The 15248-nt window shown below is 43.0% G+C and overlaps 1 protein-coding gene across 5 annotated transcripts in view; it reads left to right on the forward strand.

Annotated features, from left to right (window-relative positions):
• rps6ka1 (ribosomal protein S6 kinase a, polypeptide 1) overlaps nucleotides 1-14495 on the forward strand; it is an 87290-nt gene extending 72795 nt beyond the window's left edge. For all 5 annotated transcript variants that reach the window (XM_060879057.1, XM_060879058.1, XM_060879059.1 and 2 more), the window contains 16 exons: nucleotides 365-471; nucleotides 1282-1319; nucleotides 2975-3117; nucleotides 3474-3544; nucleotides 4717-4805; nucleotides 5018-5082; nucleotides 5259-5361; nucleotides 6614-6738; nucleotides 7510-7635; nucleotides 7737-7826; nucleotides 8014-8172; nucleotides 8306-8467; nucleotides 9820-9896; nucleotides 10057-10174; nucleotides 12486-12623; nucleotides 12901-14495. In XM_060879057.1, coding sequence (XP_060735040.1) covers nucleotides 365-471; nucleotides 1282-1319; nucleotides 2975-3117; nucleotides 3474-3544; nucleotides 4717-4805; nucleotides 5018-5082; nucleotides 5259-5361; nucleotides 6614-6738; nucleotides 7510-7635; nucleotides 7737-7826; nucleotides 8014-8172; nucleotides 8306-8467; nucleotides 9820-9896; nucleotides 10057-10174; nucleotides 12486-12623; nucleotides 12901-13023 — 1734 coding nt within the window. In that variant the 3' untranslated portion in view covers nucleotides 13024-14495. The remainder of the gene's footprint in view (nucleotides 1-364; nucleotides 472-1281; nucleotides 1320-2974; nucleotides 3118-3473; nucleotides 3545-4716; nucleotides 4806-5017; nucleotides 5083-5258; nucleotides 5362-6613; nucleotides 6739-7509; nucleotides 7636-7736; nucleotides 7827-8013; nucleotides 8173-8305; nucleotides 8468-9819; nucleotides 9897-10056; nucleotides 10175-12485; nucleotides 12624-12900) is intronic.
• Nucleotides 14496-15248: the final 753 nt, after the last annotated feature.

The raw sequence follows: 15248 nt of genomic DNA on the forward strand, positions 1-15248 counted from the left end.
AGCTCAAAGTTCAAGCATTTAAAAGGCCACCACCTACTAACAAATAATATGTAAACATCTGACCCACTGAAAAGCTGAATCTCCTGAATCTTATGGAATGAAATGTATTAAAATATATCCAACCTGTAAAGCTCGAAGGTCTTTAGTGTAGATATGTACACACACACACGGCCTCAACTGTACACACACTATGTACACACACACACTCCAGTTTAACACTCTTATTAACTACTGTACATATTACACATTGTTCTCGTTTCTCTGTTCACTCAAAAATGACACATTATTACTATTCTCACTGCTGTGTGTGTGTGCGCGCGTGCGTGTGCATGTGTGTGCGTGCGTGTGCCTGTGTGTGTGTCAGGTTATGTTCACAGAAGAAGACGTGAAGTTCTATTTGGCAGAACTGGCTCTGGGTCTGGATCATCTGCACGGCCTTGGCATCATCTACAGAGATCTAAAACCTGAAAAGTACACACACACACACACACACACACACACCGTCCCGGTCTACCTGTTGAATTACAAAATGTAGTAAAATCAAAACTTACAAACTTACGGTTGAGTTTAGAATCATATAAATGTTAGAACTAGTTGAAATCCTATCAGTGGCGAGGAAGACCACAGTGTGCTCACACACAGCTAATGGGATAAAGTGATATTGACTACAGCACACTGGATGGGAAACGATACTGAAGTCTGTAGAAGAGAAGAAGCGAAGAAATGAGTCATTGTGATTAAGTGACTGTTATGTGAACTAAACACAAACAGTTAGGAAAAAAGATTGTGACACAAATGAAACATGGAGGAATTTAAGAAATTACTGGCAAGTGGATTAATTATACCATCCGATTTAATTGTAGCTGTGTGTGTGGGTGTGTGTGTGTGTGGGTGTGGGTGTGTGTGTGGTTTTGGTGTTTTCAGTTAGCTGTATAATTTACTCATGTTTTTATTCTTTTTTGTTTTCTTCATTTATTGTTTTTCTCTGTTCATGATTTTTGCTGATTGCACTTGTTGCTGTGGTGCAGGTGCAGCTCTGCACACACACACACACACACTCACATACATTCACACACACACACACACACACACACATAGACACACACACAAACGTGTGCACACATACGCAACTATACAATTCTTTGAAATAGTTATGTAACTTTTGAATATTTAATAGTCGTGTGTGTGTGTGTGTGTGTGTGAGAGAGAGAGAGAGAATAGAGAATAGGTGTGTTATTCATGCATTTACTCAATTCTTGTCACCTCCCTGCTCTGTTTCAGCATCCTGTTAGATGAAGAGGGCCATATCAAACTCACAGGTACACACACACACACACACACACACACACACACCATATAAACTAATTCACATTTAAAACATTTCTCATTCTTTTTATTTAATAACCCTTATTTGGTGTAAATGTTTTATTTCTGTTGTACTATTGTATCAGATTAATATTTTATTCCTGATCATTGTTCAATTAAAAATAGTTATTTATTTAACTTGCTGTTACTGAGAATCTCATCCACACTTTATTAAACAGCCTTCAGAGAGAGAGAGAGAGAGAGAGAGAGAGAGGAGAAGAGAGCGTGAGACAGAGAGGAGGAGAGAGAGAGAGACAGAGAGGAGGAGAGAGAGAGAGACAGAGAGGAGGAGAGAGAGAGAGAGACAGAGAGGAGGAGAGAGAGAGGCAGAGAGAGGAGAGAGAGAGGCAGAGAGAGGAGAGAGAGTGAGACACAGAGGAGGCGAGAGAGTGAGACAGAGAGGAGGCGAGAGAGTGAGACAGAGAGGAGGCGAGAGTGAGACAGAGAGGAGGCGAGAGTGAGACAGAGAGGAGGCGAGAGAGAGAGAGAGAGACAGAGAGGAGGAGAGAGAGAGAGACAGAGAGAGGAGGAGAGAGTGAGACAGAGAGGAGGAGAGAGTGAGACAGAGAGGAGGCGAGAGTGAGACAGAGAGGAGGCGAGAGAGTGAGACAGAGAGGAGGAGAGAGAGTGAGACAGAGAGGAGGAGAGAGTGTGAGACAGAGAGGAGGAGAGAGTGTGAGACAGAGAGGAAGAGAGAGACAGACAGAGAGGAGGCGAGAGTGAGACAGAGAGGAGGCAAGAGAGACAGAGAGGAGGCGAGAGAGTGAGACAGAGAGGAGGCGAGAGAGTGAGACAGAGAGTAGAAGAGAGAGACAGAGACAGACAGAGAGGAGAAGAGAGAGACAGACAGAGAGGAGGCGAGAGAGTGAGACAGACAGGAGGCGAGAGTGAGACAGAGAGGAGGCGAGAGTGAGACAGAGAGGAGGAGAGAGTGAGACAGAGAGGAAGAGAGAGACAGAGACAGACAGAGAGGAGGAGAGAGTGAGACAGAGAGGAGGAGAGAGTGAGACAGAGAGGAGGAGAGAGTGAGACAGAGAGGAGGAGAGAGTGAGACAGAGAGGAGGAGAGAGTGAGACACAGAGGAAGAGTTATTTGTAACTTTACTTATGCCGTAGTTCTAAATATTTAGTTGTTTTTCAGTGTTTAAACTTGCAGCCAGTGACCTGATTAAAAACAAATGAAAGTATTGAAATGAGTCTCTAAACAAAACATGACCTCTGTCTCAGTGAGGTTTCATTTAAACTGAAAGTTTATCATTTATATCCTGAATATTCCCGGTGTAAAGTGCTATAAATTGTATTAAACTCAATCATTTATTTATTTCATTATTTCCTTATTTTTTTAACGTTCATCTAAAATTTTGTTCCTGTGAACATCAGTTCTCCTGTTTTAATTAAAATAAGTTATTAAACTTATATAAGTCTGCAGTTAAATACAGTAATTATGAACAAATACTTAGTAATGGTATTAACTCATTATTCTCGACTCGACTGTGAGAAACACAAACGTAAGTGATTATCACATGATCAGGACAGACGACTCTGTATTCATTCCTCATTACTTTGTAGTCTGTCGACACTTTGTGTGATTCACCGCTGCCTTCATGCAGATTTCGGCTTGTGTAAAGAGTCCATAGACCATGAGAAGAAGGCCTACTCCTTCTGTGGGACCGTGGAGTACATGGCCCCCGAGGTGGTGAACAGGCAGGGACACATCCACAGCGCTGACTGGTGGTCATTCGGGGTACTAATGGTACGCTGTTTTTTTTTTTTAAAAAAAGAAATAAATAAAATACTTTATCATAAATATCAGCAGTCTTTAAAGCAACTGCAAGAAATTGTGGAAGTTGGAAAAATTCGTAATGCTCTACAATAAAAGTCTTTCAGCTCGGAAGGTTGTGAGCTTGAATCCCAAGTCAATGCAGGGCCCCTGAGCAAGACCCCAAACCCTCAATTGCTCAGTTGTATAAAATCAGATTAAAATTTATGACGCTTTGTTTAAGGGTGTCTGCTAAAAGCCATAAATGCAGTGTGTGTGTGTGTGTGTGTGTGTGTGTGTGTGTGTGTGTGTGTGTGTGTGTGTGTGTGTGTGTGTGTGTGCTCGCGCAGTTTGAGATGCTCACAGGATCTCTACCGTTCCAAGGAAAGGACCGAAAGGAAACCATGAACCTCATCCTGAAGTAAGCAGAAATTTTTAATCCTGTGGTAGAAGGCAAATGAACCTGAAGAGATGGTTGTGGCGAAGTTCTCACACCGCTGCTACACACTCGCTCGCAGTGAATCAGATCACAATATCTCCTGGTTTTCTTAAGCAATCAGAATCAAGTGTGGTAACAAACACACAACAGAATGGAACATAGGTTTGTGAAGTCATTATATAATAATCTGCTTAACATGAACAATTCTGATCTGCTTTGCGCCGCTGCTCTTCAGTGAAGTTGTTGATCTTCAGTTTTTCTCATTTTAAAGGAACATCTAATCATCTCAGTAATCTACAGAACTCACGTATACATGACCTTTCTGAAGGCGATCATGCGCTCCTTCCTCTCACTGATAAGCATTTGGACCAAACTAGATCTGATACACTTTTTTGTGTGTTTTTATTCTGTATTTAACACACAGATCATCAGGTACTTTCCCAGCTCTGAGTTTAGTCAGGTGGGGGTGAGTGAGCTCGAACACATGAAATATGAGCCTCATTTCCACTGCAGAAACTTTTACAGGAACATCTGCAGATTCTGGACTGTAGTTCCAGGAACCTTTTGAGTTATTCATGAAGCAGGAACCTTTATGGTGGATCTTAGTGATGCTTTTGTTTTTTTGTGTGATGCTCCAAATCTCTTGGCATGATGAAGATGAAGCAAAAGCTTGAAATTGAGCCTGTGTGTGTCTGTGTGTGTGTCTGTCTGTGTGTCTGTGTGTGTGTCTGTGTGTGTGTCTGTGTGTGTGTCTGTGTGTGTGTCTGTGTGTGTGTCTGTGTGTGTGTCTGTGTGTGTGTCTGTGTGTGTGTCTGTGTGTGTGTCTGTGTGTGTGCGTGTCTGTGTGCGTGTCTGTGTGTGCGTGTCTGTGTGTGCGTGTCTGTCTGTGTGTGCGTGTCTGTCTGTGTGTGCGTGTCTGTCTGTGTCTGCGTGTCTGTCTGTGTGCGTGTATCTGTCTGTATGTGTCTGTCTATGTGCGTCTGTCTGTGTGTGTGCATGTCTGTCTGTCTGTGTGCATGTCTGTCTGTCTGTGTGCATGTCTGTCTGTCTGTGTGCGTGTCTGTCTGTCTGTGTGCGTGTATCTGCCTGTACGTGTCTGTCTGTGTGTGTCTGTCTGTCTGTGTGTGTGTGTGTGTGTGTGTGTGTGCGCGCAGGGCACGGTTAGGAATGCCCCAGTTTCTAAGTGCAGAAGCTCAGAGTCTGCTGAGAGCACTGTTCAAGAGGAACCCAACCAACAGACTAGGTAACACACACAGACACGCAGACACACACCCCACAAAATTAGTAACTGGTATCATCATCAACCCCACATCAGTCACCAAAAGGAGACATTACTATTCACGTACACATACTCTGTGTGTGTGTGTGTGTGTGTGTGTGTGTGTGTGTGTGTGTGTGTGTACACTGCATGACACATTTAGATTACTTACTGATTTCTGATGTTACTGATTGCAGGCTCTGGTCCAGACGGTGCTGAGGAAATCAAACGTCACTCCTTCTTTGCAACCATTGACTGGAATGTAAGATATATTTTTCATTACATAACAAACATCATACTTTTTATCAGTGTATAGTTTTATTTAATGTTATTACATGTCCATCAAACACCACATTCTGACCAATCAGATGGCTGCATATCAGCTATGATGTACTGCTGGGTTACTAACATTCTAACGTGTGTGTGTGTGTGTTTCAGAAACTCTTTCGTCGGGAGATCAAGCCTCCGTTTAAACCAGCTGTGGCTCGACCTGACGACACTTTCTACTTCGACTCGGAGTTCACCTCCCGCACCCCTAAAGGTCAGAGGTCAAACATTAGCAGGTGGCAAATCTCAGACAGCAGCCTTTTGTTTTCACTACTTATTGTTTGTAAGTTTGTGCCACTCAGTAACGGTAGATAAATGGACAGTACATTCATTTCACTTAATCATGCAGTTATTATTCAGTTTAATATGAAAGGTGAAAGGTCAGTATTACTAATAAAATATTTACAGATTTCATCAGAATCACTTTTGCTGTTGAAGATAAGAATAATATTCAGTTCAATATATTTACCTAAATTTATCCAACTGTGTGTCTGTTTCTGTGTGTCTGTTTCTGTGTCTCTGTGTCACTCTGTGTCTGTGTCACTGTGTCTGTGTCACTGTGTCTCTGTGTCTGTGTATCTGTCTCTGTGTCTATGTCACTGTGTCTGTGTCACTGTGTCTGTGTCACTGTGTCTCTGTGTCTGTGTATCTGTCTCTGTGTCTGTCACTGTGTCTCTGTGTCACTGTGTCTGTGTCACTGTGTCTCTGTGTCTCTGTGTCTCTGTGTCTCTGTGTCACTGTGTCTGTGTCACTGTGTCTCTGTGTCACTGTGTCTGTGTCACTGTGTCTGTGTCACTGTGTCTGTGTCACTGTGTCTGTGTCACTGTGTCTCTGTTTCTGTGTATCTGTCTCTGTCTGTGTCACTGTGTCTCTGTGTCTGTGTATCTGTCTCTGTGTCTGTCACTGTGTCTGTGTCACTGTGTCTGTGTCACTGTGTCTCTGTGTCTGCCTGTCTGTGTCTCTGTTTCTGTTTGTCTGTGTCTCTGTTTCTGTTTGTCTGTGTCTCTGTCTCTCTGTCTCTGTGTCTGTCTCTCTGTCTCTGTGTGCCTCTGTCTGTGTCACTGTGTCTCTGTCTCTGTGTATCTGTCTCTGTGTCTGTCTCCCTGTCTCTGTGTCTCTGTTTCTGTTTGTCTGTGTCTCTGTTTCTGTGTCACTGTGTCTCTGTTTCTGTGTCTCTGTGTCTGTTTCTGTTTGTCTGTGTCTCGATCTGTGTGTCACTGTGTCTCTGTGTCAATGTGTCTCTGTGTCTCGATCTCTGTGTCACTGTGTCTCTGTGTATCTGTATCTGTGTCTGTCTCTCTGTGCCTGTGTCTCTGTTTCTATGTGTCTGTGTCTCTGTTTCTGTGTCTCTGTTTCTGTGTCTCTGTCTCTGTGTCTCTGTCTGTCTCTATGTCTCTGTATCTCTGTCTTTGTCTCTGTGTCTGTCTGTGTCTCCATGTCTGTGTTTGTGTCTCTGTGTGCTTTAGACTCTCCCGGTGTTCCCCCGAGTGCCGGAGCTCATCAGCTCTTCCGTGGCTTCAGTTTCATAGCCACAGCACTGCTGGAGGAAGAAGGCACAGAGGAATCAGCTCCTCCCCACCCTGTGGTCCAGGTCAGTGCTCTGTTTGTGTCAATCATCTGCTAATCCCCGCCTCCTCACTGTCCTCCTGCTAGATTTCGAATTGTCGAAGTTTTGAATGTTACTTTATCGTTTCATATGAATCATCTACATGATCGTAGCGTTTAATATAATCTAAATATAATGACGTGAGCAAACAGAGAACGAGTCATTGCTTTGCTGTCTATTCTTAGAGTGGAATATAATAGAGAACATGCAGCTGTGGAGCAGCAGGAAACCCTAATGAACTCAGAAGTTCCTCAGAAGCTCTTGGTTGCTTAATTCCACTCGACTATAAACTGCTGTAGAAACGACATTACTTACATTGGCATTATTTCCTGTTCAGTGTCACCCAGGTTCTCCTCTGAGTTTGGTTCCTCTCGAAGTTTCTTCCTCATAATCATCATCATCGACTCAGGCTTGCTCATTAGGGATAGATGTTAAGAGATAAATAGTATTTTAATTTCAAACTTTTTCAATTTTTGTTCTTTTCCTATACTTCTGTAAAGCTGCTTTGAGACAATGGCAATAGTTAAAAGTGCTACACAAAATGAATTAAATTAACACACATTTATCCTGAACATGACGTTACTGTCACTTTCCACTAGATGGCGATGTTTGTACAGAAAACGGCTGAATTATGGGAGAAAATTTCCACCCGTTTTAAGTGTAATTCATGCTTGAGTTAAAGCAAAATGAAAAGCCCTGTTTTTTTGTGCAAGTTTTCTTTATTGTGTATTATTAACGTTTTGTTTGTGTTAGCAGCAGTTGCATGGAAAGAACTCTGTGTTCAGCGATGGCTACACGCTAAAGGAGGATATCGGCATGGGGTCTTTCTCTGTGTGCAAGCGCTGCATCCATAAAGCCACCAATACAGAATACGCCGTCAAGGTCCGTCACTCACACACACTCACTCTCACACACACACACACACTGCAGGGTGTTTTGTAGTTATGAATGATAAAGAGTAATAAATGTGATTTGTGCTGAAGGTCATTGATAAAACAAACACCGATCCTTCAGAAGAGATTGAGATTCTGCTGCGGTACGGCCAACATCCCAACATCATCACACTGAAAGATGTAAGTATGAACAAACACTCCTGCTGCTATTATTTTGCATCAAACATTCTTACTAACCGCTCATGAATATTTCAGATTTTTCTGTAATGTTATGGCATTTTAGATTTTAAAGAGTTTTGTGTTTATACTGGATAAGAGAGAGTCAGCTGCTCGAGGTGTGTGTGTGTGTGTGTGTGTGTGCGCGCAGGTGTATGATAACGGAAAGTTAGTTTTCCTGGTGACGGAGCTGATGCGAGGCGGTGAGCTGCTTGATCGAATCCTCAAACAGAAGTTCTTCTCTGAGAGAGAAGCCAGCTCTGTTTTACACACCATCACCAAGACTGTGGAGTATCTGCACTCTCAGGGGGTTAGAGCACACACACACACACTCATGCACACACGCTCTCACATGCATACGCTCACACACAAACTCACGCTTTCGCATACTGTATGGGATAAAATTAAAACTGTGTGTGATCCTGAGTGTGTTCTTTCTGCAGGTAGTACACAGAGACCTGAAGCCCAGTAACATCCTGTATGTTGACGAATCTGGAAATCCGGAGTCACTGCGGATCTGTGACTTTGGGTTCGCTAAACAACTCCGAGCAGACAACGGCCTCCTGATGACTCCATGCTACACGGCTAACTTTGTTGCTCCCGAGGTAAAGCATTGGGCAAAAAACTTTACATTCTTCATTTCCTCCAAATTCACACAGGAGGGTAACACACACAGGAGGGTAACACACACGGGAGGGTAACACACACGGGAGGGTAACACACACAGGAGAGTAAAAACACAGGAGGGTAACACACACAGGAGGGTAACACACACAGGAGGGTAACACACACAGGAGGGTAAATCCCACAGGAGGGTAAATCCCACAGGAGGGTAACACACACAGGAGAGTAAAACCAACAGGAGGGTAACACACACACACAGGAGGGTAACACACACACACAGGAGGGTAACACACACACACAGGAGGGTAACACACACACACAGGAGGGTAACACACACACACAGGAGGGTAACACACACACACACAGGAGGGTAACACACACACACAGGAGGGTAACACACACACACACAGGAGGGTAACACACACACACACAGGAGGGTAACACACACACACACAGGAGGGTAACACACACACACACAGGAGGGTAACACACACACACAGGAGGGTAACACACACACACAGGAGGGTAACACACACACACAGGAGGGTAACACACACACACAGGAGGGTAACACACACACACACAGGAGGGTAACACACACACACACACGGGAGGGTAACACACACACACACACAGGAGGGTAACACACACACACACACACAGGAGGGTAACACACACACACATACACGAGGGTAACACACACACACACACAGGAGGGTAACACACACACACACACAGGAGGGTAACACACACACACAGGAGGGTAACACACACACACACAGGAGGGTAAACCCACACACACAGGAAGGTAAACCCACAGGACATGAGCTGCAAACTATTTGGTAGTTTAGTGTGTATATATCTGTAGCAGCAATGCATATAGCATTCCAAAAAATGTAATTAAACACAATGTGTGAAGGATCTGGTGTCTAAGATGCTGTGTGTCTGTTCTAAACACACACTGTGTACAGGATCCTGTGTTTTTTTGGATTCCAAATAACTATTTAATACGATTTTTTACTGTGTCCTAAAACTTAGTTTTTGTTTTCTTCTTTACTGTTTACACTCAGCTTTACATTTGTAAAGTGCTGACACCAGAGACTCCTTCTGTAAATGCTGAATAAATGTTTCCTCACAGAAAAAATGACCAGATCACCAACTGCACACACTTTTTTTTTAAAACATTACTCTGTTCAAGTTCTTACTCCACTAACAACGGCACAAGAACAGGTGCATTAAAATAAATTAGCCAGCTTCCAGTATTTCAATAACTGTGTGTGTGTGTGTGTGTGTGTGTGTGTGTGTGTGTGTGTGTGTGTGTGTGTAAAAATAGGTGCTGAAGAGGCAGGGTTATGATGAAGCGTGTGACATTTGGAGTTTGGGAGTGTTGCTGTACACCATGTTAGCAGGGTGAGAACACACACACACACACACACACTCTTACACACACACACACACACACACTCTACCACACCACCCGTTCACTCATCACACTCCACACATTCTAATGAAAGCGTATAAAGACAAACATTTACATCATGTCTGATGTTTGCCTGTTTCTCTCTTCCAGGTTCACTCCTTTTGCTAACGGTCCTGAGGACACACCAGAGGAGATCCTGGGCAGGATAGGAAGCGGACATTTCACCCTGACCGGGGGCAACTGGGACGCGGTGTCAGACGCAGCCAAGGTAACACACAGGATGACACTAGGTCAATAATCCATGCTTTTTTTTTTTTTTTTATATATACTATAGAACAGATTTAACATGTGTGTGTGATGCAGCTTTGACAGGTTAATGTGTGTAAGTGTGTATGTTTGTGTATACCTGTATAGATTATCAGCTTCACTCGTGTGTTTCAGCAGCCAGGAATGTTGTTAGTTTTTGCACAGAAAAGCAAACAGTGGAGTGAATACCAGTTTACAATCACCAGAGAAAAGTGAAGCTTTAACAATACACACTCATGAGCTCCAGTCTGTAACGTTATCCTTCACTGTTAATCGATGTGAAGCGAAGAAGTAAAAATAGCTTGTATTTATTACAGTTACAGTAATTACTGAATGTATCCCATCACGAATACATTCAAAGTTGTCCTTAGGAAGGATCAAATATTAGATTAGATTAGATTAGATTAGATTAGATTTGATTAGATTCACCTTTGTCATTACACATGTACAAGTACAAGGCAACGAAATGCAGTTTGGCATCTAACCAGAAGTTATAAGCAAGTGCAAGACATACAGAACAGAACATACATTGTGGTTACATTACGAACAGGATAATATACAGATGAATATGTTATGGATATATAGGTATGGATATATAATATATACACTTTGGGTGCTATAGACATGAAATATACACAGTGCTATATATTATATTGACAAATATACAGGTGTTGTTGACGTCACATAAAGGTGAGGTGATCATCGGGAGGCAGAGTTTAGTAAGGTGACGGCACTAGGGGAAAAAAGCTGTTCCTCAATCTACTGGTTTTTGTCCGGAGGCTCCTGAAGCGCCTACCGGAGGGAAGGGGGACAAGAAATCTTTGGACAGGGTGAGAGGGGTCTTTAAGAACGCTGCAGGCTCGATGCAGACAGCGTTTCTTTTGGACGTCCGCTCTGTGCAGCGCTGCGGAGTCTGCATCCTCTGTGCTACTATTGCTCCGGTAGGCAAATTGATGTGGGTCCAATGTGGATGGGAGGCAGTTCTTTAGGAGTGCCAGGGCCAGTCACTCAAAGCACTTCATGATGATGGGTGTGAGTGCTACTGGGCGGTACTCATTCAGGCACATCGGGTTTCGGCCGGGGTTTTTTTTTTACAGACATCTTCAACCTGTCTCTCGCCCTAGCGACTGTGCTTCAACCCGATGTGCCTGAATAGGTACCGCCCAGTAGCACTCACACCCATCATCATGAAGTACATGCTCTATGCACACACCCAGGATCTAGTCCGGTAGACTTACATGAGTTGATCCTGCCCAGTGCAGCATAGACGTCTGAGGAGGTGAGTGTGAGGGACTGGAAGGTATCAGAGGGTCTGGTTTTAGTGGCCGTTGTTACTGTTAAAGCAGTAAAGTCATTTAGCTTGTTCAATAATGAGACATCTGATCTGTGGGTGATGGAGGAAGTTGCTGGGCTTGTAGTCACTGATGGCCTGGATGCCCTGCCACGTGCGTCTGGGGTCAGAGTTGGAGAAGCATTCCTCTACGTTTACCTTGTAGCAGTGCTTGGCCTTTTTGATGTTTATCACCTGATCTGAAGGTGGTGTTACAAGCCTGCAGAAGGAGCCGTACTTCCTTGTTCATCCAACTAGAACAACATTACAAGCCAGTTCAGGTTATTATTATTATAGCCGCAGCAGAGATAATAAAGGCTTCAGTGCTTTTTTTTTTTTTCAGCGGCTCCACCGTCTCGAACCCTCTACTCTCCATCCCCATATTATTGAAGCTGTCATCCAGGCACACTCTTTTTTTAAACACACAATGTGTGTAGGATCTGGTGTCTAAGATGCTGTGTGTCTGTTCTAAACACAATGTGTGTAGGATCTGGTGTCTAAGATGCTGTGTGTCTGTTCTAAACACAATGTGTGTAGGATCTGGTGTCTAAGATGCTGTGTGTATGATCTGGTGTCTAAGATGCTGTGTGTAGGATCTGGTGTCTAAGATGCTGTGTGTCTGTTCTAAACACACTGTGTGTAGGATCTGGTGTCAAAGTTGCTGTGTGTCTGTTCTACACACACTGTGCATAGGATCTGGTGTCTAAGATGCTGTGTGTCTGTTTTAAACACACTGTGTGTAGGATCTGGTGTCTAAGATGCTGTGTGTCTGTTCTAAACACACTGTGCGTATGATCTGGTGTCTAAGATGCTGTGTGTCTGTTTTAAACACACTGTGTGTAGGATCTGGTGTCTAAGATGCTGTGTGTCTGTTCTAAACACACTGTGTGTAGGATCTGGTGTCTAAGATGCTGTGTGTCTGTTCTAAACACAATGTGTGTAGGATCTGGTGTCTAAGATGCTTCATGTGGACCCTCATCAGAGACTAACAGCTAGGCAGGTCCTTAAACACCCATGGATTGTGCAGAGAGATCAGCTACCCAACAGCCAGCTGCAGCACCAAGATGCCAAACTGGTTAAGGTAAATATTTTAAGTCTGTACACACCAAACTTTATACCCTAAACATTCATCCTGAGACAGCGGAATTATTACCTGAGGTTATTGGGTGCATAGCTAGCTGGCTACTAGGGGCATCAGCAAGCATAGATAGTAATAATGGATGAATCCCTACCTTCAGATGATGTACTTCAGTTCTCATGCTGCACAACTACAGAGGGTTAATCTACATAAGTCATATTGTCCCATAATACATTTCTCTCTCTCTCTCTCTCTCTCTCTCTCTCTCTCTCTGTGACAGGGGGCAATGGCTGCCACCTACTCGGCCCTGAAGAGTTCCCAGCCAACCCCTGAACTCAAACCCATCGAGTCCTCATTTCTCGCCCAAAGACGTGTGAAAAAGCTGCCCTCCACATCTCTGTAGATACTCAGAGAGCACACCAGAGAGAGGAGAGCACCACGGAAGGGAACAAAAGCAGTACTGTATGAAAGCCACTCTGAGGACTAAAATCGCTCTCTACACCTCACACGAGCCATCAGCAGGCTCACGGAGCTTAGACAAGCTGTCAATCAAAGCAGACAGTGGCTGTGATTGGCAGATGGAGATTGGAGTGCTGGGATTTCAGTGTTCCATTAGTGTGTGTGTGTGTGTGTGTGTGTGTGTGTGTGTGGGAGAGTGCCAGTTAGAGTTACAGACTCTTATTAGGAAGCAGTTGATATTGGTGGCCTGTTTGTGGTCCTGCTGTTCGGTTTCTTTCATTTCTGTTTCTTTGTCTATGCTGTGGGTTTTTTCCTGCTTCGCTTGCTTTGTTTAATGTAAGTGGATAAATCAGTTTGATCATCACTCTGGAGTCTGGAACACAGAGAGACTACACAGACTGGGAATGTTTGCAAGCTTTTGTCCTCCCAAGACAGCTCCTCTAGTGCTATGGATATAAAAGCATGAGAGTTGAGACTCTTACCAAGTGCATTGTGGGTACAGGGGGTAGTTTTGCATGGCTGCTGATGTGTAAAAAAGACGTGTCGTTGCTTTGCCATGCTGCACATTGCTTTGTGACGTACATTTGTACAGGGCTCTGGATGTACCAGTGTGTTTTCTTGCTTTTTTTTAAATTGTATGAAAACAGAATGATGATGACGATGATGAAGATGAATAATTAAATCTCTTAAGATTGAACCTCTGTAGTGGCACGCTAAAGTCTTGTATTTCTCAACGGAGTGATTTTGTCTGGATATTGATGCTGTCTTTTGTGTTTTCATTGTCGGTTGCTTGTGATTCTGTTGTTTTGTTCATTCCCTCAACGTCCAGTCATTTTATTAAAGCATGCTGAGCACAACTGAGATAAAGGTAAAAACCAGAGAAGTGACTGCAGGTCTTTGTATTTGTTTTTTCTTTTCTTTTTTTTATAATCTGTCCTTCTTGTGTTTAGATGCCAGTTTTGAAAGTGTATCGACTGGTAATTTGCGGTCACAAGCTCTTGGGAAACGGAGACTTCCTTCCCAGAGAGTCAACGTGGATCTGATTCGTTTCTGAAACTCCATTCACTAAGCAAAAGAGGGACTTTGCTAAATCCTTCCACCTCTCCTTTTTTTTCTGTTTAACATAGACACTCGTAAGCATAAACACACATACGCCCACAGTGACTTTAGGAAGAACATGCATGCTGTCACATTCTATATTTTGACACTGACGTTTTCAGAGCCATCGTCTGCCTAGTGGTGCAGTGTCAAAACAGCCTGAAAATAGTCTGAACTGAAAACGATTCACAGGTTTAGTTGTCATTTGGGTCAGACAGGAGGGGAGAGGTTTCATTCATATTTGATGCCCCTTTTTTCCAAAACATTAAATAAGGTCATTAGATTTCTCGAGAAAAAAAAAAAAAAAAAAAAAGCAAATAGCTAAATTGAATCATTTCGGACTGATTCAGTATGAACTGTTATGTAATGAATCATTTTGTAAAATGAATCGTTACGAAGTTGGTTCGGTTTAAGTAATAAATCAAAAAAAGAATTCCCTTATGAGCCTCTTACAAGTTAGCTGTTTGCTTTTTCATATTGAATTTCACACTAAAAGACTCAACTGAACCAGTGAATCATTTGCAAAAGAATTGATTAGATTGGATATTGAATCGTTTCTTTACAACTCTGTGGTCATTATACTGAAATCATGTGTGGTGTGTGATGGAGCAGTGTATGAGAGCTGATGGTGTTTCAGGGCAGAGTAACTATGTGAAGCACCTTTGTACGCTGTATGTTGTTAAAGTATATATTATACAAAAGTTTTCCTGTGTTCAGCAAAGATTCGGTCGGTTTCTGAAGGCTGATCTAAGACTCCTTTCCTCAATTATGCTTGAGGTTTGTCTCTAATGTGTCACTTGCTTTCTTCATATCTTTAAAATAAAAATAAAAAAAAATAAAAAACGGAATGGTAAAAATGTCTCTTTCTTTAATTTAGGAAACCCAGGGATTTATTTGATGTTGGTGAGTGAAATGGTTTGTAACCCTGATGGTGCTTTTCTGTGTACACGTGCTGTTGGGATGACGGTCATCTACAGTGTATGTTCTTGTTCTCAGAAGAATCAGAGTCAGGTCTGTGTTCTGTTCCTGATGCTTTTCTTTTAAATTCACTTTTTCTTCCCTCCACTTTCT

This window comes from Tachysurus vachellii, chromosome 10 (genome assembly GCF_030014155.1).
Source record: "Tachysurus vachellii isolate PV-2020 chromosome 10, HZAU_Pvac_v1, whole genome shotgun sequence".
NCBI classification, from domain to species: domain Eukaryota; kingdom Metazoa; phylum Chordata; class Actinopteri; order Siluriformes; family Bagridae; genus Tachysurus; species Tachysurus vachellii.